Source organism: Lagopus muta, chromosome 12, assembly GCF_023343835.1.
Source record: "Lagopus muta isolate bLagMut1 chromosome 12, bLagMut1 primary, whole genome shotgun sequence".
Lineage (NCBI taxonomy): Eukaryota > Metazoa > Chordata > Aves > Galliformes > Phasianidae > Lagopus > Lagopus muta.
Window position 1 is genome coordinate 18,521,692 of NC_064444.1, and position 27,185 is coordinate 18,548,876.

Below are 27,185 nucleotides of genomic sequence, written 5' to 3' on the forward strand. Positions count from 1 at the left end.
CCCACAGGGATGCAGGAGCACCATGGGCTGGTGCCCCCAGACCCCAGTGTGGCTTTGGACTCACCTCTGTGCAGTGCCTCAGGGAAGGGTGTGATCATTGCAAGCCTGTCCACCTCTTGCTACTTCCCCCCTCCTTGTCCTTTGAAGAGAAGGGACTTTTGCTATCAGTCAACCAAGAAGAAAGGGTTTTCATCAGCAGATGCTCTCCTTGGGCATCTTGCCGTCAAGCACAAGCTGAGGTGCTTGCTCAAAGCAGACAGTCAGGCATTCAGAGCAAAACAGAGCTAGGCCTGGCTGCTCTGCAAGGAGGATATTGTTTTATTGTACGTGAAAAAAAGGTAATGAAGTCCAGCACTGGGCATAAACAAGTTGACTGCACATAATGGACATTGTTAGGTGTCTGAATAGGTCACTGACTCAAAGGAAAGTTCAGCTCCACAATGCAGGTCTTGAGCACTGCCCCTCTGAATACCCAGCAGAAAGCATCCCCACACACTCACACCCCATGCATTCAGCACAGCTGGATCTTTTTGTATTTCTCACTGTCCGTTTCCTCCTGAATTTCCCTAGTTTCCTTCCATTCGTATTATGAGCCTTTGTTCTTTCTCTGCCCTCTTCCTCCTACTATTTAGAAGCATACAGACGCAGACTAAGGGTGAGGAAGCAAGCAGAGTAACAGCACAGTAGAAAAACAACTTTCATAGCTTGCACCTACCTAATCTGAAAACATGAAACAGCAGCATAACTTCTGCATGAAAGTAGTGAGCCCTGCGTGCAAGAAGCTGGCAAACTTCAATGACAACCACAAAGGGTTGTCTCTGTCACACACTAAGAAGTTAAAACAGGGCCCTGCACAGAATTAATTTCATCTTAGTACTTGCTAGTTAAAATCGTACCATAGAATGGCTTGGGTTGGAGGGACCTCAGACATCACCTAGCTCCAGCTGTCAAAACCCTGTCCGTGAGGCTCTTCTCCAAAGCCCCACCACGGTGGAATATTTCTCCTTCCGTCAACAGATCTCAAGGTAGAGCTGCAGCCTGCGTGGTACTTATTCCAACCTGTCACACAGTGTAACTGGGATGTCCCACGCAACCAGTCTGAGCATCCCCACAGCCTTCCAGCAGAGGAGACAGGTATTCAAGCGTTGGGTTTCGGTCTGATGCTGACTGCTTTCTCCTTCCGACTCAGATAAATTAAGAATCATCCACTTACAAGATGAATTTTGTAAGCGGAATGTGAACAGTCAACCCAGAAGCGGGGGTCAGTGGGGAACTCCAGGTGGGAGGGCTGAGAGAAAGGCAGGCAGATGGAGCTGGTGACCTGCTGTCACTGCATCTGGGCATCACTGACCTTGCTGTGCTCCAGAGCTCCCAACCTGCACTACACCCCATGAAGTCAAAGCCCTCCCCCTTCTGCCAGCACCTGCACCATGGCAGGTGCTGCCCTGGACAGACACGCTTTATATTGTGCTGGCTCTCTACCTTGCTTTCTAAGTACTCAGAGGCAACCTGTGTGCACTGTAATCATCAGGACTGTAAGCATCAGGACTTCGGCAGCACTTGAGACTACCAGAGCTGTCAGCTCCTTCAGCACTAATAATCACCTGTCAAAAATGCAGAGCAGACTAGGGAAGAAATAAAAGAGGAAATGATTAAGCACCTCGAGCTGTAGCCAAAGCAATCAAGAAACTGAATTCAGCTGCTTTAGTAAGTACCTTTTAATGCAACACGTCCCTCCTCCTGTGCAGGAGTCCTACGGTGACTCCACAATAGCACTGTGCCTTTAAATTTGCTAACAAACAGCCTAAGCACTCATGCACAAGATGGATGCCAGGGAGGGAGAAAAGAGAAAGATTTCAGATTACAACCAGAACAGCATTTGTCACTTGCTGTAGATGTGTGAGAGGCAGTTTCCAGGCTCTTGGACTCGTGAAGAATATTTTCTGCTCCGTTCCTGATGTGCTTGGCTGCTTTCTGCCAAAACCTGTTTTAAATCCATTAACGAAACCAGGCCGAGCCTGCATAACTTCTAATTCTCCTGGTGGAAAAATGGCACTGAGTGTATTTCTGGAATGACAGACAGCCGCCGTTCCCAGCGGTGTGAAGCTCTGCTCCCTGGCCGCCGCCCTCCTCAAAAGCCACTTTCTCCTTGGAACATCACCTCGGTCATCACTTCTAGCTCTACAGAGAACACAGAAACTCGTTAACATTCCTCTTCCTCTTCACATTAGCGGCACTTGGCCACCCCAGGAGTCCTTCATTGCTGCCGTGCCTGCAGCTGGTTTCACGGGGATTAGCAAGGTCTGGCTCGGGCACACCGATCAGCTCTGGATACCCACAAGCTCCAGTGTTGCTCTGAGCAGCAGGGACAGTAGGAAGGGAAAGGAAGACTCACCCAGCACCATTTCCATCCCCTGTTCTCAGCAGATGAAGCACAGCAAGGCAGTGACGTATCCCTGCAGCACGGAAGAACAACGGCGGTGCTCCTACAGGAGCTGAGTGCAATGGCTGCAGATCTGGTCGTGTGTCTCAGAGCGGGGATGGTGTGAGCAGAAGGTGGGAGGCTCTTTGCAGATATCCCAGCAGGATCTGGGGAAGCCCCATAGAGGGCAGAAGGACCTGATCCAGAAAGACCACGCATGGACCCAAACCTGCCACCAGCCACACGCTGCCATTCGGGCCCATTCATCTCCCTTTGGCAGCTCCCAGGACTCCAATTTACATGGGTCTAATCCTTTAAGGACAGGGGCCACTGAGCTGCACAAGCCATGCCAAGGACACGGCCTTTCTCCAGAGATCTGGGGAGGAAATCCCAAACACTTCTCATGGAAAAATCAGAATTATTCCAGCATGTGAAAGGAAAACCCTCTTTCCCAGTGTTTAAGTTAAGGCTGTAGAGGGCTGCAATTTTTTATGAAGCTTAAGTTAAAGGATGCAGCGACTACTAATGAAACGGGCACCAGTTCTGTTACAGCAGCAACATTTTTTGGCAGAAGCATTTTAAACCTAACCTCCCGTTCCATGAACAGCAGCGGCCTAAAGGGAAGGACTGCTGAGTCAGCTCCTGCCTTGGGCCTCACAATGTGCTCTGTGTTCTCCAGCAGGCTATAATCTACCAGGGAAAGCTGTAGTGGCAGGGAGGGGTGAACGTAAGAGCTTTAAAGAAATCTGGAAAGAAACGTGTGAAACTGAAGCTTCCATTTAATTTAAGAAAAAAAATGAAGAAGATACCACAAAGTAACAGTGGGTGAGCTATGACTGCAACCACCATCAGCACTAGCAGCTGCGTGTAGAGATGCACTCTGATGACACAAAGGCTCAGCTCTAAGCCACAAATGATGCTGTCCCCATACTCTCCACGACAGATCTGTGTGCAAAGTACCTTTGGGAGCAGCAGATACTGCAAGTCACTCAACGCCCAAGTGCCCAGCTAACCCAGGCCCTTGTCTCCAGCACCACCCAAGAGCATGCTTGTAGGGGGAACCTCTCAACGTGGCTTACTGAGATAGCACTGAGACACAGAGAACACCCCACAGCCAGCTCTCCATCTTCAAGGGGGGCTTCAATACATGGAGGCAGTGCTGGAACCTGCGTGCCCCAGCAGGTGCTGCTCAGCAAATCCAGTTGCAAGAGAGTTTGTCAGACCCAGCACAGCAAGGCTTGGAGTCAGCAAGGATTTGGAAGCAGCACACTCAGGCTGCACAAAGCCATGCCTTTGCTCACAAGCTCTCTGAAAAGCAGTAGGTATGCGCAAGCCACGTCATGGACGCTGTGTTGGAGAAGGGGCAACAAACACCAACATTAACTCTGCCTGTGGCTCCGAGTCCCAGAATAATTGAGAGATGAGAACAACGCTGAAAGCTGCTTTGAAATTCCCAGCCCTTATCGTGCCTTCTGGATGCCTGTTGGACTTGATCAGCTGACGGAGCAAACGAAGCAGCCATCTCCAAAGAGAGGTGCTGGCCATTCCGACAACCCACTGCATCCAACTCACTGTGCCCGAGCATTTCCAAGGAATGGGGTCTTCACCTTTTCCTCTACAGCAATCAATCCATAGGCGCCTGGATTTCTGGGCAGCTGCTTTCTTTTCAGTTACATCACAAATCAAAGTAAATAAAAAACTCTCTGCCGGGGCCTCTTCCCAAGACTCATTCCTTTCTATATCTTCCTGTTCCCATTCTCAGCCCTGCAAGTCCACAGCCTGCACGCTCAAGAGAACTTCATCCATTTTGCCTGCATCTGAAGCGTGTTAGCACTTCACAAAGCCCTCTCTTTCACTTCACACAGCGCAGGGATCCCCACGGCATTCAGCACAATCTCTGAGCTAACGCTTTGAGGCTTCCCACACTCACAGCCACAGCCCTTCTGTATTGGTATCAATATTTAACATCAACAGCCCCTTTCCTTCCAACACAAGCTGTGTTTTCAGCTTTATCACCAACAGAAAAACAAACCAACATATGTATGTAACCCAGGCTCAAGGTGCATGTATAAAAATGGATAGGAGGATGCACCAGCCAGGTGGCAGACATCCACCCTGACATTTATCTATCTCCACGTACGAGGAAGAAAGGTCGCTCACAGCTATGAAGCTCTGGAGTTTGCCCTTGGTCAAGTTGGGAAGTATCACAAATCAGCCAACCGTGCGTCCTCAGAGACGGGCAGACCTGGAGAGTGCTGGAGAGCAGAGGGACAGCAGCATGCTGCTGATTAAACAGCCCCAAACACAGCCATGTCCTGGTGACTGCCCACGAAAGCACAGCACAAGCAATTTGCTGGCTTCTGGAAAGTCCTGGTGTATTTTTATCTGGTTCAAACCATTTGCTCCATAATTGGTTAGTTCATCTCCCAAGAAAGAGAAGGGTTCTTCATTTCTTGAGGTCTCCAGTTCCAGAATGGTTGAAGCCCTCTCCCAGAGCAAAGCACTCTGGTTTGGCACAGAGGCGCCCAGGCAGAAATGCGCTGTGCCAAACTCAGGAGCATCTCTGGCCTTCACCCCCAGAAGTCTTAGCTTAATGCAGTTGGCTAAAGGAGCTCAGCAGGCTGCCATGTTGGGTTTGTCTAAATAGGAAACTCCAGATCAGGCTCTTATATGGGGAATCTTACCTGCCAGAGATGCTGGGTAACCCTGGGCTGGGTTCCCACCCAGGTGCCCTCACTTCTGCCCTTAACACCCAAGCTTCAGATTTTAACCAAGCCTCAGCAATACTACACAAAGGCTCCTTCAGAGGGTACACACATGGGATGCTCAATCCCAAGGATTTTCACCTATTTGAGTAACCATCAGCATACATTACAACCCACTATTTTGGCTCAAATTGCCTAAGAGAACGATGCACTAATTGCACGGGCTCTTTCAAACCTTTACATCCACCTGGGTTTGTTGGATGGCCGTGCCCCATGGCAGTCACAGCTGGCACAGGCTAGGCTTTATCCATCAGCCATCAGCATTGCAACACATCACAGGCAGCACGGAACTTGGAGGAAAATCACAGCAACCCAGCACAACCACACGGTTCGCTTTGAGAATCCCACCCAGAACATTACTTAGGAGTTCCCAGGACCATCCCAGGATTCTTTTGTTGAAGTTTGATACAGAAAGCAGAGGCTCTCTAGTTACATGGCTGCTGTCCAGCCGCTCTCCTCCAGCTCAGCGCACGGCAGACAAAGCAGCAGCTCTGGCACTGAGATGCATGTGTGGAGGTAACGCGCCAACTTCTGCCTGGGTTTCCAGCCCCAGGATGCAACACTCCAGGTTTATCACAACCCGGGGCAGAGCTGATACGGATTCACATTCTGAGTCCTGCCAACATGATCTCAGTGCCTCCTAAAGGAACAACATGGCCAGAAATCCCACGGCCAAGGACAACACTGGAGCACATTTACAAGTGTCAGACCTGACCCTCACTGAAGATGACTTTAGCAGCCAAGGACAAGGTGGCACGGACACCTGCAAGCCCAGCACAACGCCAGCACTGCAGCCCATGGAGCAGGGAGGCATCAAAGCTCTCCTATGGCCCCACAGCCCTGGGACACCGTGCAAGGCCAGGAAAGTGCTCCTTGTGACTGCAGTGCTATCTGCTTCCCACCCGGATCGCCTGCTGCTACAGGAAGGAGACAGGAAACTCTTTTTTTTCCCCCAAGAGAAATCTGTAATAAAGAAAGTTGAGGAGAGTTAGCATCTCTCAACAGCCGATGATAAACAACCTCTTGTTAATATCTGCCATTACTTTTCCTGGAGAAAAGCTAGGTGGAAAATCCCTACACATTTGGCTGCCCTGCAACCAAAGTACTGACCAGTGGAGACCAGTGGGAAGGTGCTAAGCATCCTGTTTGTGCCACATAGTTTAAAGGTTTGGATGTTTAAAAAAAGAGAAAAAGAAAGAACCCTTGATAAACACATTGGACATGAAACCAGAAAGCAAGGAAGGAGACAGCTATCCCATACAAGCTCCAGAGTCAACCCAAAGCACACGACCTGTTTTATACTGATCTGTTTGCAGAGGCCATGTAATCTCCTAGAAGTGGTATTGTTTCCAAAACAAATGCTACACACTCTTCTTCGAGTTGAGAAAGTAGGAAAAAACCTCCCCCCAGTGCAAAGAGCCCAGCACTGCTGGTGAGGCACTCCAGTGCACGCGTGTGAGCAGGAAAGGAAGCGGAGAGCCCTTCCAACTTTCCAAAGGGTTATTGCTAACAGCAGGGAGGGAGAGGGGATTTTACACATTAGGAAAAATGCCACGATGGTGCTGTGCTTAAAGCAAACGCTGCACCAGAGGCCCTGGGCTGCACTGTCTGTCTCACACTTCTCTACTGCAAAGTGTGGTTAAAGGGAAGGATGCAGGGTCTGGCAGCAGGGTCAGCACTGCAGGAGCCTTGGCAGCACGGAGCAGTGTGCCAGGTGCTGCACAAACAAGTTTCCTCCTCTGGGAATTGGCACGCTCCTGTCACATGGCAGCATGCTGGCTGTACCTCCAACACCTCACTTCAAATAGCACAGGTCCAGGGGGTAGATCCACACCAAAGTGCCTGAACCTTCCTGAGATCTAAGCAAAGAACAGGATTAAGAGTTTAAATACCTTTTTGGGCTCTGGCCTAAGCAACTTGCTGTGCATCACACAGAGGGCACGGCAAAGCAAAGAACATCCCCACGTATCCATCTCCAGAGGGGTGGAGATACTGCATACACCAGCTGCATCAGTAGGCTCCCTGCAAGGAGAAATCTACAGGTCCCAGATGAGGAGAGAGGCATGCTACATACCAGCCGCCCTGGAAGGAAACAACACGAGCACGCCAGAAAATTACTCTTTCAGTGCTCTCCCAAGAAAGTCTAATAATCTCATCTTTCATGCGCTTACGCCTCTGCTTTCTGCAAGGCCTTGCTGTGCGCTGGCAGGCAGCTCCCCGGGAGCCAGGAAGGTCAGCGTGCCTCCAGCAGGGGAAGGGGCAGGGGGAGAGGAGCACTGGGCTGGGTTCCCACCAGCTTTGCATTATGAAAGCCAGGAGCTGCAGTCAACCAGCCTGTGAGGGTTTGCTTTAACCCCCTCTGTGCTGCTGAATGAGCATTTGCACCCATCTCCTAATGCCAAACAGCCATGTGTACGCTACAGGCCACGAGTGTAACAGGCGAGCACCTCAAAGACAGCCTTTGCTCCCTTTTCTGTGCTTTGCAGCTATCAGAAAGGTGCAAATTTAATCTAGGTTTGTACTCGTGGGTGCTCCAACCTGGCCTGCTGCTTCCTGAAAAAAAAAACCAGTGCTACAGTCCAACACTGCACATGCCCAGGACTTGTTACTTCAAGAAATACCATCATTGTTCTCAATGCCTCAGCTCGGCGATGAACAGACATCTGCATTGTCCCCTGGCTGCCTGGAGGCTGACAGCAACGGCACTGGAGCGCAGATCCCAGAAGGATATCAGAGCTGCTGCACGAGAGCAGGTCAGACAGTCCTTTATCTACCTTTGCTGATAACTGGCTGTAGATGCAATGACAACACTGAGAAAGGAGGGCACAAAGGTGTCTTTCTTTGGGATTCCTAGAAAATAGAGCAGTTGCCAACAGAAATGTTAAGTAACCCAGCTCCCTGACACAGAAGGTACCAGAGCATCGCGCATGCTTCCACACGTGCTGCAGAGCGATGGCTGCGGTGCCACCGCCAGCAGTGCTCTTATCTGCCCAGGCAGAGGGTCCTTTGGAACGGGGCAGGCCCCAGAGCTGTGCTTGCTGTGAAGCGTGTGATGTCGAGGGCAGTGGCCCAACACATCAGGAAGGCTTTGAACCTGAGCATGGGGAAATGAAGCACTCCACGGCTTGGCAGGGTGGATTAGCGCACTCTGGAGAGCTCAAGACAGTCTGGAGCTCGTTCAAGGTGCCCTTTCTGCTCAATCTGCAGGGCAGATCCTCGAGGCTCTACGTTTTGGATGGGAAGAAGAAACGGGCAGGAAAGAACCGGGGGTTCCTCACCTCCACACCAGGGCAGCAAGAGGCGAGGCAGAACTCAGCTTCCCTGAGCAACCTCACAGGGGGGCCGGGGCACACACTGCTCCAGGCCCTCTCTGCAAACAAAAGAGCAGTTGCACAGTGATGCCAGTGGGGGAAGTTATCGCTGCCCTCAAGAGCTCAGCTTCATGCCAACAACTCCTTTAAGAAAAGAAAGGAGAAGGGCAGCATTTTAGTCAGTAACTTTCCCATTTAAGCCTAATTGCTTGATTTCACATCTCAATATCCAGCCTGGGCTTGTCTGATTTCTAAGCCCAGTCCTGTGCAAGGCTGACAGCCTAGCAAGCAGATCAAAGATTTGGCAAACAAGCACACTGGAAAATATTGCTGTGCTGATTTTCCAAGAATGAAGCCACCAGTACGTGAGAAGCCTGGGGCAATAGCACTGAAAGCAGGGAGCATCACTGAGGCTGTCACTCCGGCCTCGCTGCGCCGGTTCGTATTTATGGAGAATGATCCAGCTGAACTTTTTTCTTGACGTGAGAAAAAATGAGAAAGGCGAGTGTGGGAAAGCAAGGCGATGTAATACAAGCATCTGGTATGGGGGAGATGCTCAAGGGACACGGCACAGCTCAGTTAGTATGCAGGGAGGCACTGTAAAAACAAAATAAGGCAGGAGTGGAAACAATCTTCTCAACAGACACCCCCAAGCCATGGCACAGCTGGGATCTGGAGCTCTTTGCAGTTCCAGACTGTAACCTTAAAACAAAGCTTCCCCTCTCACCTCTCCTTCCAGCTAACACGGGAAGATGCAGGGGCTTCCCTGTGCCACCTTGCTAGGGGTCTGGAACACAAATACAGCTGGCTTCGGTTCCCATTAGAAGTTAATTTCCTCAATCATTTTCAGAGAGAGAAAAGGAGAAACGCTCGTGATCTAAGAGATGAAAGCAAATGAAAAAAAGCCTCATAAAACCTGCGGTGCCCTAAGGGAAAACTGCCCTGCAACTTTCATTGGGGAATTATCAAAAGCCCTGGGCTGGTGGGGGGTTGTTTGTATTTTATAAGACAGATTCTTTAGAGAGTATAAGTCTTCAAATAGCTGAGATTCCATTCTGCTGAACCTCCAGCAAGACTAGAAGAAGAAACAGCTGATCCCAGTTAGTCCAGCCCAGGATTCAGCTTAGCCACATCAAGACAGGGCTGAAGCATGGCACAGAGCCCTGTGCACCGCTGGACATTTCCAACACGATGCCCTTGCCCCAGGAAAAGGCAGCTGCACACATGCTAGAAGAGCTGCAGGACAGCACGAGCAGAGCTAGAGATCTCATTCATTGCTACTGTACAACACAGGCTGGGGTGAAGGCACTGACTCATTGTGCCTGAGAACAAGAAGGGATGGCTCCTGGGAAACGATTTCAAAAGAAGGACGTGCAGTGCACACATTGCTTCCAGGCTGGGACATGAGGCACAAGGCTTCTCAAACGAAATCCCAGAGGGTGAAGGGGTTTGGCATGCGTTGCATACAAGTGACTGCATACAGCAGTCAGCATCTTCTTGTGATGGCTGAAGGCCTTCTCTTCCGTACCAACCCTGCTGTCCCTATCCAAGTGACACACTTCCCTTTCCCTGCCAATCCCATCGGGGTAATTCACCTCAGCCTACTTCACAAACAAACCCAGGTGTTCCCAAAAAAGGCACCCAGCCTTGTTACCACATTGACTCAAAGGGTGGGTAAGCACAGAGCAGCAGACAGACGCTAACGAGAAACAATTAAGACAAAAATAAAAACAACAAAAAATGTAAGACCTGGAGAGGAATTACTCAGTGGAGAAACTACTGTCACACTTCATCTCTCACAACCAAAGCATACGAATAGGAAACAAGTAAAACTAGCTGTAGGGCACATGAATATTGCCCAGGGCTGGTTCCTCTTCCTGTGCACACAGCAATATGCCCTGCACGCTCACATCCAGCTCCTCGGCCCTGGTGCAAGTGGCTGAGACTTCTCCATCCAGAGAAACAGCACTCTCTGGAGCACAGTCAGGGAAGTACAGGAGAAAGCTAACAGCTCTTGAAATGCCTAGCAAGTGCACTATTCAGTTGCATATGTGACTACTAAAAAATCCCACCTCCAGCTAAGCAGAAGGTCTCGATTATTAGCTTTATTTGCATCTTCATTCTGCCCATACACGCTAAACGTGCACGTTTTAGCTGAATAACCACATGCAGTACTGAGCTGGAAATGGAATGTAAATTCCTGCTGTCTGAAAAAAGAAAAGGCCTGAGGGGCTGCTGTGAAATGAAGCTGCTCCCTGGAGGCACGCGAGTGCTGCTGCATGGCTCCAGATCATTGGAGGCTCACAGAGCCAAGGTGTCTGTCTCATCAGCATCCACTCACAATCCCAAGGAACGTGTGGTAGTCATAATAGCAAAGGGATCCAATTAGCTCCAGCCAGGTCGTGCAAGAAAGAGCATCTTTTGCAAGAAAAGCTTTGGATACAAAGCAGCCCCTGGAAGCAACCAGGCTCAGGGGGAAGTTCAGCTTCCAAATGGCGTTAGGAAGTCAGGATGCTGCAAACACGCTCAAGGACCTCCAAGGACAGCGTAAGGAGTTCGTCCTTCACATCCTCCCACCTCAACTGCCACTTTTTCTCCTCTGCACACTGAAGGTGGGAGAGAAGCCACGCACAGATGCCTTCCTGCTGAAGCCCCTCTGCTCCACCAGTAGCACGCTGCAGAGCAATGACTTGCATCATTTAGTGGTCAGCCTACATGAGCTGCTCTGCTGCGGACTCGCAGAGAGAAGCATTCATGGTGACCAGGCTGGAGGTTATTGTGCTCTCTGTGCTCACAGCAGGCATTTGTCTCTGAGGCTGAGCTCTCCTACAGCTCTTCCTCCTGCCACGTCCTGCACTGAGGTCCAAACCCTCACAGGCCAACCTCAGCCCGGGATCAGCGCACACCATACCTACCGACCCCGCTCACTTCAAAGGCGGATTTCAGCCTGCATTTCTGCCAGCCTGCAAGGTAAGGAAAGGCCTGGGAGGTCACGCAGCCACTGCTGTAATTTCAGGCAGGATCAAACAGAAAAGCAACAGCTGGGCTGAGCGAGCACGTCCACGTTTAATTACAAATGGTTTTGGTTAATAAGTGAACGCAAGAACAAAGCAAGTGTGAAACCTCCCTTGTTTGCCAAGGCTCCTGTTCAGGCTCTGTAGAAACAGCTGCCTTGAGGGGGATCTCAAATAAAATCCACCAGCTACATTTTTTCTTTCATCTTGCACATTTTCATAACTGCTGCAGAAACACCACTCTGCAATCCCACCGTGCTCTGACAAGCAGCAAGGACTGCACAGAGGGACCTGAGCCTCTGTATCACAGAACAGAACCGTCTGCATCGGGAGGGACCCTTCAAGGCCGCCTGGTCCAACTCCCCTGCAATGAACAGGGACACTCCGTGGAGGACACAGCTCCATCAGGTGCTTAGAGCCCTGTCGGACCAGACTTTGGGTGTCTCCAAGGACAAGGCACCCAGAGGGCAACCCTCACCGCTTCTAGCAGACACCTCTGACAGCATCACCAGCAGGGCTTGTGCAACCTAACAGTACTACAGAAACACCACTGGAACAAAGCAGTAGCCCCAGGACACTCCACCAAAGTGATACCAGCTGCTGATGGACCGCTGCCGGCTGTGCACACCATGTCCCAGGAGCAGGATGCCATGGGAGGACATGATGCGGATCATCAAGAACCACGGAGAGGCTGAGCAACCACCACAGCCCTGGGAACCAGAGGCTGCTGACCTTCCTAGCACAGCCTGCTGAGAGAACCGGGTGGGCTGTTTTGTGCTCCTGGCTTTAATTACAGCCAAGTGTTTAACTTACTCCCCTCCAACCACCCCCGTGTTCCTTACGAGCACAACTCCAGCTTTTTATAGCACATCCCGTACGGACATTAAACGCATTCAGGAAATGCTCTTTCAGCCCCAAACATCCCTTCCCCTGGACCAGTAAGCTGCAAGGGTTTTCAGTGCAGAGATGCAGGACCGGATGTTTGCTTTTGTGACTGCTGCTTTCCTGGATTACTTCTATCTGTTTAGAGAAAGGAAATTAAATAAATACAGGGTAGGCTGGCTGCATTCAGAAATAGTGCAGGCTGCTTGCAAGGTAAAGAAAGAAAAGTCAGATGGAAAGGCCACTCCGAGCTGCTCACAAACCCTGCACGCAGACTGATTTACTTCTGTTATTTAATTATAGCAGATATAAAGCTCCTGGAGGCTGACAGTGGCTCACTGAACAATGGGTGTTCAGAGGCATGTCCAGGTTCCCAAATCGCATGCATTTCAGTGCCTTCTAGCAATATTGACCCCAACTAGATGCCTATTTAAACGTGCAAGTGAGAAACACACCCAAAACTTAGCCAAAGTAGCCAAATGGCACCAGCAAAGAGCCATCAGGCCACACTGGTCTCCATCTTTCCCCCAGCAATGCCCCAGCACGTCACCAGAGCTCTTGTGGCTCTGTGCTCCAGAGCAGCAAACCCAGAGCTTGGATAATAAAAAGAGTGCTGGTTAGTTCCCCACACTGAGCAAAATAGCAAAGCTGTGTCTCTGTGTCACGTGCAGGGAGCTCTGCAGCAGGCTGTGAAAGGGAAGGCACAGTTGCTGCTCCGAAGGAAGGCAAGATGCACAAGCCCTAGGTAAGTCATGACACCTCACGTTCAGGGCAAGCAGCAGTCACTGCAAAATCACATGCTGGCAAGCTGAATGATGACCTAATTAAGCCTCATAACGACTCTCCTAGTGGGCTACAGAGCCAGCCTGCACTCAGAGCAGTAGCGATTTTGCTGGGGGTGAGAGATGGGATGGGAGAGACAGGAGGGTCAGCAGTCTGCATGACAATTAGCTGCCATCCGAACCACCTCTGCAGTCAGCCAACATGAAGCAAGAATGCCAACCCAACCCAAAGGTTTTCCAGCACAAAACTCCCCACAAAACACTAACGTTAAAACTGGTGAACCCCGCAGGGACAAACTGTTGCATTGCATGAACAACAGCAACTATGCTCATTTACTTGTTCATTCATCTCGGGGAACAGCAGCTGTTAAATCACACATGCTGCATACTGTGCTCTCACTACCCTGATCTAACCACGAGCTATGCAGCACTTAGCTGGAAACACGTGTGACAACCCAGCTGCAGCCACTGAATCCCATCCTATCTCAGGAAAAGGCAGCCTTAACCCATGCTGGAGAATTGCTCTGCAGCAGACGGTAAGGAGAATGTATTTATTTGACAAGTCCTGTTTCTGCGTGGCCAAATTGTACCCAGCTAATGCCTTCCAAATATAATAATATATACAAATATAATAATAATAACAACAATAAAAGCAAACGACCAACAGCAAAAATCACTGCTGGAAGAGAAGCATCTCCTGTGTTCCCCAGAAATGAGTTAACTCCCGAGCTCACTGAAAACCTCACGGTCGTGTCAGATGCTGAGAGGACCCGACCCCCTCGTGTCTTTGACAGCATTATGATAATCTCTGAATTATGTGCTAGAGCTTGAACAAGAGGTGTCAAATCCACACTGAAATGGTATAGAGAACATCAGAGAGGCTGAAACATGTCTCGTAAGATTGCTCCCCTGAAGTTTATAAGTCATAGCCCAGCCCATCATGGTTTCTTCTGGTTGAAGGAAGCACCTTCCAAAGGCACTGCAGGCAGTTTCAGGCATGTTCCTGTGTTACCTCCAGTTTCATCACGTCGTTCAGGACGATCAAAACAATATTTCCTTACCAGGATGAATGATTTATGAGGATTGAGAAATTCAAGTGCTCTGTGCAGTGAGTCACCAGGACTACAGCTTGCTCCCCCGCTTCCCTCCCCACAGAGCATCACATCCTCCCAGCCTGGTTTTGCTCCCACCAAACTCTTGCAGAAAACATACATCCATCAGCTTATATGTCACAGGGCAAAGCCTGCTACATCAACAAGAGCACCATCTTTCTCGACAGCAGTCCGTGCAAGGTAGGGAAACAACAGACTCACCCAGAGACAGTTGGGAGGGAACCTGGAGCTGATGACTGCCACTTCTCTTGCTGCTTCAGAAAAGATTTTGCTTCTTTTGATGTTGAGTCCACTTCTTTAGTCACTCTGTTGGAGAGAAAAGAGACAAACCAGAGGGTAAAAAGACAATAAAACAAAGATCCAGCAATGAAACACGGAAAGCAGGTACTAGAGCTGGTCTGCTGGGCACAGCACTGCACAAAGACCACCTCTATCAGCTCCACACAAAGAATTTGCATCTTGGTGAGATTTCACTGCAATTACTCTCTGTATTCACAGCAGAAAAAAGGACCAGCTAATTAGAGCTGGGGGAGGAGGGGGATTTTTTTCCAAATGAACAGGAATGCTTATTCATTCAAACAGGATTCTCAAAGCCACCGAGCTCTGCTCAGGTCACCAAGGGGCACTCCAGTCTAATTGGGCTCCTGATGGCCTTGGCTGCTGGGCAGCTGCAGTGCCACCCACTGCACAGGCCTGGCCACGTCCACAGCCCAGGCTGAGCAGGGAGCCTGGTGTGGGGCACAGGGCTCCAGCGAGGCAGGGTGGCTGAGATGCACTCTCATTTTCCAGTTAGTTTCTGTTTGGGGCCCTGAGGGCATAATATATCGAACGTCAAAGAAGTTATAAATCAATACGGCATCTACTGTAGTGAATGAATTACAAACATGAGAAAGAATCTCTGGAAAACCACTCAATAATTAATTGCTAGAAACCCCATCCACTTTATCCCCTCATTTGCAATGACCTGCCTCCAGCAACACGCTTTTCACACTTTCAGCAGCTCTTAATGAGGTTGCCAAGCTAACAGTTTTGCTCCCTTCAAAAGGAAATCCGTAAGCACGGCCCTGGCCCTGGGCTCTGTCTGCAGAGAGCACAGACCCAAAGGAGGCAGCCTGACTTGCAGTTTGGCCAGCCCAGCATCGTACCCTTAGTTGAAAGCCTCCTCGGTTGCAGGGTCTGCCCTGTTAAAACAGGCTGCATGCTGCTTGCCTCCTACCCCTGCAAGCCAACAGCTCGTGCAGAGTGAGCCAGGCACCAGAGCTTGCAGCTGGGGCAGCAGAGCAGCATTCAGTGCCTCCCTCCTAGAGCTGGCTGCGGGATTCCTGCTGGACCTGGAGAAACACACGCAGGTGCAGAGCCAGCTGGACTGCTGCTCCAAAGCCTGGCATGAGGGAAGCACAGTGCAGTTACTTGTTAAGCCCAGAGGCACCAGGGCCCTCAAATCCCCCTCTTACAGAACCACTGTGCACGCATGCACTGCTGACAATGAATCAGTGTCCAGCGTGGAAAGGAAACTGTCCTTCTAGCATGTACAGTGTGAAAGGCAAGTACAGAAATAATCAATTCTTGTGCTAAACACCTCCTGCTCAGCCCTCTGCTGCCAGTGCAGACCACGTTAACCCCATTTTCCCCCCTTTCAAAGGGGAGGCAGTCACAAGCATAGAGGCAAATCCCAGTTGTGAGCACTCGGAAGCGTTTGATGATCAGACTGGAAACAAATGGGTGGGAAAGGCAGTTCAGGAAGAAAGGAAAGCCTTGCTACAGCATCACTGCAACTTCAGACATCCCAAACACACCACCCACTCACAGCACTCTAACAGTAGTTGCACCACGCAGTGATCACACTCCAAAGGTTACCCTACGTATGTGAATTTCCTTCAGCAGAATCAACTGTGTCTTCAGGCAGCAATTAGCTGGAATTCCCCAGAGCCCCTCTCCAAGGCCAAGACGAGTAAAATCCCACAGCCTATTTGTACACGAGAATCACCATGGGACAGCCTGGCTGCTCCTCAAGACACCATGAGGATCATCAGGCAGACCCAGAGCACAGGTCCCTCAATCATCACGGGCCACAGAATCATTAAGATTGGAAAAGATCATCTAGACCAACTCAGCCCACCCCCACCATGCCCACTGCCCACATCCCTCAGTGCCACATCCCCACACCCCCAGGGACGGTGACTCTCCCACTCCCTGGGCAGCTGTGCCATGCATCACTGCTCTTCCAGAGAGTAAGTTGATCCTAATACCAATCTCCAAGCTTCTGGGCCTTGAATAGTGCGGGCTGGGAAAAGCAGTCGACACAACAAAACACACAACACATTGCTCTAGAAGGTGACAGCCTAGCTCCTTAGACGGCTCCATGCTCAACTTCCACAAACCCAAGAGAAATCTGCAATTAAACAGCAATTAAATTGAGGTCTGCATGATGGAAAGCAGCTCTGTAAAGCCTGCAGCACAGCAGCATTCTGAACATAGGGCTCCTGGTCTTAATATTACAATGCCTCCCGCTGCTCCAACCCAAAGCTGACCGATTTCCCTCCTATGGCTGAAGCAGAGCACAAAGCTGAGTATGAGAAACACCTCCAGGAGTTTGCCAGCCTGCAGCCTGGCACAGTGTCTGTTGGACCAGCACGAGTGTCATAGCTCCCAGAGCAGGAAAGCAGCCAATTGAATAAAAACCAAACAAGGATTGGAGAGGAAAAGCTTCTGCATCTGTACCTGCTGAACCACCTCAGCATCGTATGCAGGAGGGCTCTGGCACAGTGACAACAGTGGCAAAGAAATGATTCCGCTACCTGGAGCAGAAGGGATGGCTCGTGCTTTGATACTTGCTTCCTCCACCACCTCAGGGTACCAGCAGCAATGGCTGGGCACAGAATAAAGCATTTTGTTTGCATTTTCCCCCCCACTCTGGCTTGTTGGCAGCTGCCCAGAGCGTGTTTTTGAAATTGTTCATCACAGCAATGGAGCTGCAAAGCTGTGGACAACCTGTTCTAGCAGGAATGCCCAGCTGGGGACAGAGGAATGTGTCAAGAATGTAATTAAAAGTGACCTTTGTAGGCAATGCCATCACAAGACCCCCTGATTGCCTCATAAAACAAAACAACAGCAGCTCCAAGGCAGGCTGGGCTAGTGCCAGCAGCACTCCTGTACCACTCGTAGGAATGACAAAGGCAGGAACATTAAAGGGCTTTACAATGTATTAACTCAGGCTTTGCACATTTCATCCTTCCTCAGATCTCAGGCCAGGGAGGGAAAAAAAAAAAATCCTCTGCTCTACATTATTATGGCAGACAATAACTCCCCATGTAGAAACCAAAACACTTCTTGCTCTTGGTGGGTAGAAACGAGAGCCGTTAATGCAGCTGGAAGAAATCACAGCCATTAGTCAGGAAAATTACAAGACCTATCACTTGTAAATACTGGATAAATAACTATTTGCCTGAGCGTTTACTGGGATACCATTCACACACTGCAATCCAGGAATAAAGGTGAAAATAAGCGTATTGTCAGCAGCAGAACAAGTAGCTAGCACCTTGCCCACTGGCAGGCCCTGGAATCCACACACACAACCACTCGCTCTCATCACATCACCATAAAGATTTCATTACTCTGCTATGCTGTTAAATTGCATAATAAAACTTCCAAAACAGGGAATTATTAATTTGTTGGCCTCTGCTGGAGTCTGGTAGCACAGAGACTTCTACCTGACAAGGTACTGTGCAATTAGAGCAGGAAGGTCTTCTTCCAAGCAGTCAAAATCAAATAAAGCTAAAAGCCAGATGGCTGAGCACCTCTAATATTTACAGGTGTCACCTTTAGGACCTCTTGATGATAGTCTGCTGGGTGACCACAACACAAGGGCCAAAATCCCTCCAGCTTAACCCCAAGTGTCTCAACAGCATTCTTCTAACCATAACACCAGGCGAGCATCGGGTGAGAAAGAGCTGCTGCAGTGTGAGTGCGTGGGGAGCAGAGAGGACTGCTAAGATCTCCCAGTTGCAGCAGCACAGATGTGCCATCTTCCTCACCTCCTTAATGAGTAGGTCTGGAAAACGCCAGCTCTTCACCACTCGCACTCAGGACACTCAGTCCTCACTTGGGAAGCCTGTTCCAGTTTAGACCTGACACAATTACAGAACTTTCCACATTATCTTAACACCGCTTGCTCTGGGGACTCACAGACAGAGAAAGGGGGAAAAATGAGGCTAATTATCCTTTTTTCAGTATTCCCCATCCGTGCCTAACCTCATTAAGTTGCCTTCTGGAATGATCACTTGAAGAGCAACAATACTTTATCTAGAAAGGATTGTAAAAAAACAAACACTAAGCCTTTCTGAGCCAGGAAGAACACTCTCTTTAAACCCATTTGGATGCAGTTTTGGGGGCAACTCGTAGGGGCTTGAGGTGCCTTCCCCTGCCAGATGCAACTGTCTGACACAGGCATGCACATGTCCAGCATCTTCCAGGAGAGCAGTGTCCCCATAGAACTCCAGGCCACATCCAACTGCACACTGAGTAAGAAGTCACTGTATGCTGGGTTATCCGCCGACAGCAAACAGAGCTAAAATGAACAGTTCCACATTGCTCATCCACATTTTCTAACTCAAAGGAAAATGTTGGCTTTCTTCCTATCAGAAAAAGAAACAACATCCTCTAGACCTTGCTTTCAAATCAGGTGGGAGAAGCTATTCCCTGGGAGACAGAGTCTGCTCCCTGAGGTAACAAAGACAAGACCAGGCTGGCGCAACTGAATGTTGCAGGCTGCCTATCTGCAGGGAAGCTGCTGGCTGATTTTTAACAAGACAAATCGGATGGGAGCTCTCCCCAGTCAGGCAGTGGCCAAGCTGCCTGCCCAGTGCTGTTCCTGGCAGCAGGTGTGCATTGCTACTGCACGGTGAATGGGGCTCTTTGAGCAAGCCAGGGCACAGGTCTTCAACTCCCTGCTTCACCCACCCTACCTTTAAGGATCCACAAGCACAAGGGCTCTGCTCACTGCCTCCCAACATTTTATTTGCACCTCCCACAAGGGTTACCTGCAAATTACAGAGCACATCTCTAAGCTGAGCAATCTAGGTGAACGGATGGATGCTGCTGCTCTGTGTGCAGTGTGACAGCCTTCTGACCTTGGCACCATGAGTTGCAAGTACTCCGAAAGCAAAGCAGATCCCTGCAACCCTTCAACTCCTGCAAAGCAGCACAACATCCATGTTGCAGGTCTCCTTTCTTGCCCAAGGGAGGAATAGGGCACGTCCCACGAGTCAGGGTTCAGAATTCACTTACAGTCGCAAACACTGGACACAAAGGCTACAGGATCACAGCAGGAGCCAACACAGACCACAAAGCAGGAGCGTCCCCATGGGGAAAAGGCTAAGCTCAACTCCGTTTGTAGCATGTTAATGAGGTGGTGAGGCAGAGAACAGCTTTGCCTTCCCTTCAGGCTAACAGAGAAACCTTTCTGGTTCAGAATCTCTGTGTTACAAGAAGAAAAACAACCATCTGGCGAGCTGTGCTTTCCATTAGGGGAAACCCCAGGCCCATGGGCTGCAAAGCCAGCTCTGCCAGCATCTCAGCAGACATCAAAGCCCCTACTGAGCCTGGAGCTGTCAGGAACGAGACAGCAGTGCGGAAGGAAGGGAAACACAGCAAGCAGCAAGGCACTGGGACTGGATCCGAGGCCCTATGCAAAGGCATGACAGAAGGACCACTGCCCCTCACTGCCCAGCAGCAGAAGAGCAGCTGTGCAATCTGAACGGAACAACGAGCACCTTTTGCTCCCAGATTTTTAAAAGCCAGGAAATTGCTTCAGAGCCAGAAATAACGTCTCCTCCATTACACAGCGGAGAAAGGAGGGACTTATTTCTTAAGCTTTTCACCCACTAAGAATTTCCACACTAACTACACACACCACAGGAACCTACAGACGGGAGAAGACGGGTCACCCAGCTCCCTGAAGTAGATACAGTGCCCAAATACAGAATGACAGAATCACAGAACCACCACGGTTGGAAAAGACCTTCAGGATCATCCAGTCCAACCATCCAGCCATCACCAACAGTTCTCACTGAACCACGTCCCTCAACACAACACCCAAACGTTCCTTGAACACCTCCAGGTGACTCCACCGCCTCCCTGGGCAGCCCATTGCAGTGCCTGAGCACTCTTTCAGAGAAGTAGTATAATACACCCAAGATAACCTGGAGGTCACGCCGTCCTTTTAAGAGATGCTTTGAGACGCTTCCTACCTTGAGCCTTCCTTCCCATCAGACTGATTTCCAGTAAAAAAGAGTGCTCAGATTAAACCAGCACACATTCTTAAAAGAATCAAACCTTTTTAGAAGCGCAAGTCAAATTTCAGCTGGCTGCTCAGACACTGGGATTTTCAAAAGCAAAGCAACAAAGAAGAAAGCCAGCAGTCAGCATGTTCCCCAACACCAAATAACACGAGATGCTGCTCTCTGACACCTTCCCACAGAACTCCTCTGCCCTCCCACTTCCCCATCTAAGCAGAAGTCCCATCAGCATATCCATCAATGAAAATCCTGGACTGGAGCTGCTCGTTAGACCTTCCCCCTTCTCAAAGCTTCTTAACAGACTGTGATTTACTTCAGGAGCCACACTTACAGCTCTGGATGGATTGTCACCATGATTTCTGTGGCAAATGCCCACGTGAGTGAACCAGCACACCACCTCACTCTGCTCACACGTAATGACCCCACCTCCAGCCCACCCTTGTGTCAGTCAGCATTACACAACATGAGAATTCCCCCAGCTGTGAAGCATCAGGGGATTGATGCACACAGAGGAAAGGTTATCAGAATGTGCTCCAGAAACATTCTTGTGCTGAAGCTTTTTTTTTTTTTTTTTTTTTTTGAAAGGTAGCCTATTTTCATTTACCAGCTTCCAAAAAAAAAATAAAATAAAATCAATATGGTTTAGTGCTTGTGGTGGCAATGGTGATGGGGAGACAGTTGGACTAGATGATCTTATAGGTCGTTTCCAACCTTGTGATTCTATGATTCTATGATAATAGCTGGTTTTGAAATTGGAAAAAGCCAATATAAACCGTGGATATCCAAAGCAAGCTCTGACCTCTAGGAAAAACAACCCCAGAAGGACAGGAGCGGGGAGGCTGCTGCCTGCACTCCCTTATGCCAAGATCAGCACTTTGGTGCTTTGTGGAGAAAAGCTGCTGGTGCCTTTTTGGGCTGCTGCCTCCAAACATCACTCACACTAAAGACCATATAATTCTGGGTGCTTCAACCCTGCCTTCAGATCCCACAGCAACATCCCCAGCCTCCTCCTGCTCTGGGAAAGCGTAAAAGTGAGGTATTCACACTTTGCAAGCCTCATGGAGGAAGTGGTAGGGGACTGGAAGTGACTAAAATACATTTCTCTACAACCCCTTGGCCAAAGAGGACCAAAGACAAACCTCTATAAACACAGATTATCATCATCACTACAAACCAGAAGACCTCAAACAGACAAGGAGACTTTGGAATGACTTTTTAAGGGGTTACTGACATTGCTTATCATCCTTATTTTTCCTAGTTCTTCCTTGCTACTGTCACCAGAGCCATCCTGAAAACGTCACCGAAAGACATGGAGGGGTTTCTACCTCTGCCCCAATTAACTCAGTTCACTTTCCTTTGTATTTAAAATTTTTCAGAAAGCTTTCCAAATGGAAGAGCTCAGATTCTGGTAATGCCCAGGTGCTTCTCACTCACATGGATAAGCAATACAGAAGCACATATGGAACACATCACACATACGTCAGCCTTGAGCTGGCAAGCAACCCACTACCTATACCACAAAAGGGAAGATGTACACCCCAACTACCAACCTTCCTCCTGATTTTAAAAGCAACCTTCTTTCACTCAGCACTGCACAAAACCCCACGAGCACAAAACAAACGACTGAGATTCGCACCCGGTAAGAAGTGTGAGCACACTGCCAGCTTCACACTGCTCATCATCTGGGCTTCCTGAAAAGCAGCACAAGGTAAAGGGAGAGTTAATGGCATTACATGTTCTCTCGGAGCTAATTAGCCTAACACATCTGGCTGAGCCCTGCTGAGACCACGGAGCAAGAACACAGACGGATAATCACACAAGCAGGAGCAAATTCCCTGGACTCTTTGTCCCTTTGAAATAAATTAACTTCACCACTCTCAGCAGTCTCAGCTATTGCTCACACAGCTACCTTACTCATCTTCCAAGCAAAGCAACAACACAGGAGATCACCTCCCTGACTGCTTGGCTTCCATTCCCTTTGTTTCCCATTTGATCTCAGTTGTCACCTGAGGACAGAGGGAACCTCACAGCTACTGAGAAGGCAATCAGAAGCTGAACAAGGATTTTGGAAAGCTCGGGCTGTTCTCACAAATCTGATTATTTTTCCTGCAGCTGTTCCCACCTTCTCTCTGAAAAGGGCCAGGGATCCAGGGTGTGAAGCTCTAGAAGGGGACAGCAGATCTGGGGTGAGAAACAGAGAACAGTCCTCCATTTCTGTCCCAACAGGCAGCGTTCCTCTATTCAAGAAGCACACAGGCTAAGAAAAAAAGACAGCATAAAGAAATCTCTGAAAAAACAGCACCCTGTCACTGCAGAAGACTGAACCAAAGCTTCAGCTCTGCTGTGCACAGGTCAACACTTCCTGCCATGAAGGAATCAGTCGGGCCCAAAGCGCTGCCCTCCTGAGCAGCTGACCACGTTCAGGGCCCAGAGGAAGTTCTGAACCTCAGAGAGCCACTGAGGATGGAAAAGAGCACCAAGATCATCCTTAGTCCAATCACCAACCCGCCACCACCGTGCCTCTAAGCCACGTCCCTCAGCGCCGTGCTCTGGGCTCAAGCCTCCCCACTCCACTGGCCCGGCTCTGTCCCAGGATATGACGGCCCCCAGGATCCCACAGGACAGCCAAAAAAGAACCCGTGCACACTGCCTGCACACTTCTCACCATCAGTAGCATTCCTGTACAAAGGGGAGATGCGTTATCAGCTGATAAAGGGCTCAATCACCAAAGGTAAGCCTTCAAAAGTCTCCAGGAAAGAACCTGCCCTCCACCACACCACCTCACTTTTACTTCTACTGCTCAAAAAGTTGTGAATTCCACCACCAAAATCCATCAATCCAACCTACGAGCCAATATCAGGTCCATCTGAATAACAGTTTTGTGTTTTTTTTCCCTGAATCCTTAAAGTAAGCTGAAAGCCTACATAGCAGCACAAATTGAGGAATGAGTTTGGATGCCAAGCCCTTCCTGGCTCTTCCCAGATGTTTTGGTACAGGGGGAAACTCAGGTCCCCTGTATCTCAACACAGGAGCCCCAGGGAACCAGGGGGCATCACCAACTCCAGCATGCCCCAGCTTTCATATTCCCACATGGGCAACAACATCACTCCATAAAAATGCTTTGAGACGCGTGGATAGAAAGCTCTACAGGAAAGCAAAGGATTTTCTCCCTCTACATCCTAAAGCTTTCAAGTACTTCAAACACACATCAGAGCCTTCTGTTCCTTTGTATATACCTTTGCACTAAATACCTTATTAAAACCCACTTAAAAGCCATTTATAAAAGCAAATAATATCCATGGAATTGGGTCATCATCTGCCCCTCAGGGTAGGAAAAACCCACTGTAAATGAGGTGGTTCTCATGGCCGTGAGTTCAACCTTAAAGCTGCCCCAGTGAGCACTGTACCCCACCAAACAGTAAGCTTTAATCGGGCAAACACTGAGGAATACTTTCAGAAGCAGCCTGAATTAATCTGGAAAGGGGCACTTAAGAAGCAGATAAAGATGACCAAAATGAACCTGAAAAGATGAGCTTCATTCCAACCCTGCGAAATCTCAACCATCTGCTCAGCTTTCAAATATGGAAGTACCTGAAGACAAACATTTACCCATTACGCAAGGCCCATTAAACAAGCCCCCAGCTCTCTAGCTGCAATGCTTCTGGTTCAGGGCCCTGTGGGCAGCAGTTTGGACAGAGAAGTAAGTACAGTGCCTTCTGCATCCAGCAGCAGGACAGGGAGCAAGCAGGAAAGGACAGCTGGGACGTTTGCAGCCTCTTATCTCAGTGTTTAGGCAGCAGCAGAGTTCACGCTCTCACAAGGAGAGAAGATCTTGAAAACCCTTCCTGAATGGTTTCCACAGATTCAGACCCAGCTCACTGCCAGCAGCCACACGTGCAGCTTGCAGTTCTGACCCAGAGGTGGCAAGAAGCCAGGAATTACAGCACAGGAACACCTGCCAGACACCTGAGAGTGCTAAAAGAAATGGTTCCAAGCATGCAAGCACAGCCAAGATGCTCGAGAAGACTCAAGGGTCAATACAAATTCTGGTCTGCAAGTCCTCCCGCGGTCAGTAGCAACTGCCTCTGAGATGCCGGCTGCTTGCAAAGAGCAGGCTAGCTACCAGCAGAGGGGTGTGGAGGAAAGAACCAAAGAGCAGAGGTCTGGGAGCCTGCTCTGTGAGGGGTTCCTCTGGGCAATGACTGCTGGGCAAAGCCGTGCCTTGAACACAGGCCTCCCACTGCTGAGTCGGCACCTCAGCCACACAGCCTTGCTCTTACTTGAATTCTGCACCCTTGCAAGTCAAACAAAGGCACGCAGAAGATGTTTCAAACTAAAACCTCCTGCTGCTAACATTCAGCAGCCCGACTTTGCTCTCTCTAAGTTAGTGGCTGCCTGACACCAAGGGGCTGGGCCAGCTCCATTCATGTGAGCTGCCTTCTGCTGCCATCCTGGACAGACACAAAGCTGACTCACAAAAGGAGTGCAGAAATGTTTTGATATCTTGAGCACAGCAACAATTTATAAAGCAAGCTAAGGGCCAAAGTACTTAAAATTGCCAGCCTCATCATACAGCAATTACATTTTTTAACAGACAAAACCTGGCACCAGAGACACAATTCCTTATGAATGCAATCACAAGTCCTCCAGCACAAGGAAAGTTCATAAACCAGAGGCTCCAAAGGGACTTAAGTCTCCCTTGGCAGCAAGAATTTGGAATTTCCATTTGGATAGTGAAATGCCTTTGCAAATCGCTCCCACTGCCCAGTCACAGACACCTGGTGACAGTCACCCACTGCTCCTTATCTACCGAACACAAGGGGGAATGGTTCTAAACTGAGACAGGGGAAGTTTAGGTTACATATTAGGAGGGTGGTAGAAGTGATATTAGATTTCACCCAGAGGGTGGTGAGGCACTGTTACAGGTTACCCAAGGAGGCTGTGGATGCCCCACATCCCTGCAGGCACTCAAGGCCAGGCTGGATGTGGCTCTGGGCAGCCTGCACACAGCAAGGGGATGAAAAGAGAGGAGCACTGTGGTCCTTTGCAACCCGGGCCATTCGATGGCTTGATGAAAAGGGAAATTGGTTACAACGATGAATCCTGGAAACCAGTTTTTGTTTTAGAAGGCATTACAGAACCACACATTTTGTAAAATTAGAAGCCACTAAATTTGATTCTTTGTTTGGTCATCAGTAATTTGCAATGCTCTGAACCTAAAGTTCAGCACTAGCAACTGCTAAAAGCACAGACTAATTAAAACAGGCACTATCAAGTGCAACAATAACATCTCGATGATCTCTGGAGGTCCCTTCCAACCCCTACAATTCTGTGATTCTGTGATTCTGTGATATAGGGGAGCTGGCAGCTTAAAAAGGTAGGTCTTGGGTTATTCTAGTGCAACCCCGTAGCTGGAGATTTCTTTCAAGAGACTTCTACTACTCTAATCATGCAAGAGATCTTCTACATCTTCTTAGAGGGGAAAATAAATTGTTCTGCAAAGTAAGATCAGGGCTAAATGATCTTCTGTTAAAGGCTTCAATGAGCAGACTGTTGAAATTTGTGCCCTGAATCTCTCAGTGCCTAAATACTGATCTAAATTCTTCTCAAGCTTTCAGAAGAGCAACGCTCTAAAGCAGCCTCAAGTCATTTAGAACGGAAAGTAACAGAGACAGCTCTCTCACTGCAGCTCTTTCAGTCCAAAAACACACACAACTACCGTGCGCCGTCTTTTGTAAGCACCGACTTGCCAGCTGCTTCCCCAGGCAAGGAAGTCAGCGTTTGGTATTCAGAACGTTTGCAGCCATTAGGGTCAAAGACGACCTCCCGCTACTCAAAAGAAAAAGCCCTCCGGCCCTCACCTATTGCAACTAAAAGCAGCAGCAGCAGCTGGGCGCAGGGGCGGCTCTGTACATCCTACACACGGCAACCCGCAGCAGACGCTCTGAGGTGCAAACGCCACCGAAGCTTCAGCTTTGAATGCTGTTTCTCAGCCATAAAAATCAAAAGGATGAAAAACACGGAAGGCTTTTTCTGCTATCAAAGAGCTAAAGAAAGCAGCGTGCTACAACTCTAGCAGCAGCACGGACCGGTCAGTCCTCCAGATCTCACTGCAGCTGGCTCTGTATCCTGTTGTAAATAAGTACTTTAGCAGTGGCTTACAGTCTCAATGTAGCCTAAGGTCCAGCTTTTGCCTAACTGATCAACATTTAGTAGGAACTCACATCTGTGCCTTTGCAGATCCCCAGAGGAAATAATCAATATTGAGTAAAAGACACTAGAAAAGCCAACGGTGCAGAAAAGCACTCCTCTGTCTAGCTTGGAAAGTGCTTACTACAGCTATTGAAAAATGAGAGAGAAGATGGTGATGCCAGAAGCACGAAACTTGGGGGAGCCCTGAGCTCTGAGGAGCCCTGACCAAGCTCTGGTCTCGTAAGCTTCTGGAAGGACAGGAAGCTTCCCTGAGCCCTCAAACGAAAACAGAACAAAATGAAATAAAAGCTACGGTGGTTCATCTGTAATCTGCAACCACCACACAAACTTCAGAATCAGACCAACATCTGAGCGACGCGGGCACTCTATAGAAACAACAATTACCTGA

The 27,185-nt window shown here is 49.3% G+C and overlaps 1 protein-coding gene and 1 long non-coding RNA gene across 2 annotated transcripts in view; both read right to left on the reverse strand.

Annotated features, from left to right (window-relative positions):
* The window catches only part of CFDP1 (craniofacial development protein 1), a 48,213-nt gene that overhangs the window by 17,719 nt on the left and 3,309 nt on the right, over positions 1–27,185 (reverse strand). The window contains exon 5 of the mRNA XM_048958206.1: positions 14,490–14,594. Within this exon, the coding sequence (XP_048814163.1) occupies positions 14,490–14,594 (105 nt within the window). The remainder of the gene's footprint in view (positions 1–14,489; positions 14,595–27,185) is intronic.
* Positions 1,701–9,575, reverse strand: LOC125699086 (uncharacterized). Its single transcript, XR_007379426.1, has 2 exons — positions 2,396–9,575; positions 1,701–2,181 (listed from the first exon to the last, which is right to left on the reverse strand). It is a non-coding gene; the product is annotated as an uncharacterized LOC125699086 (long non-coding RNA).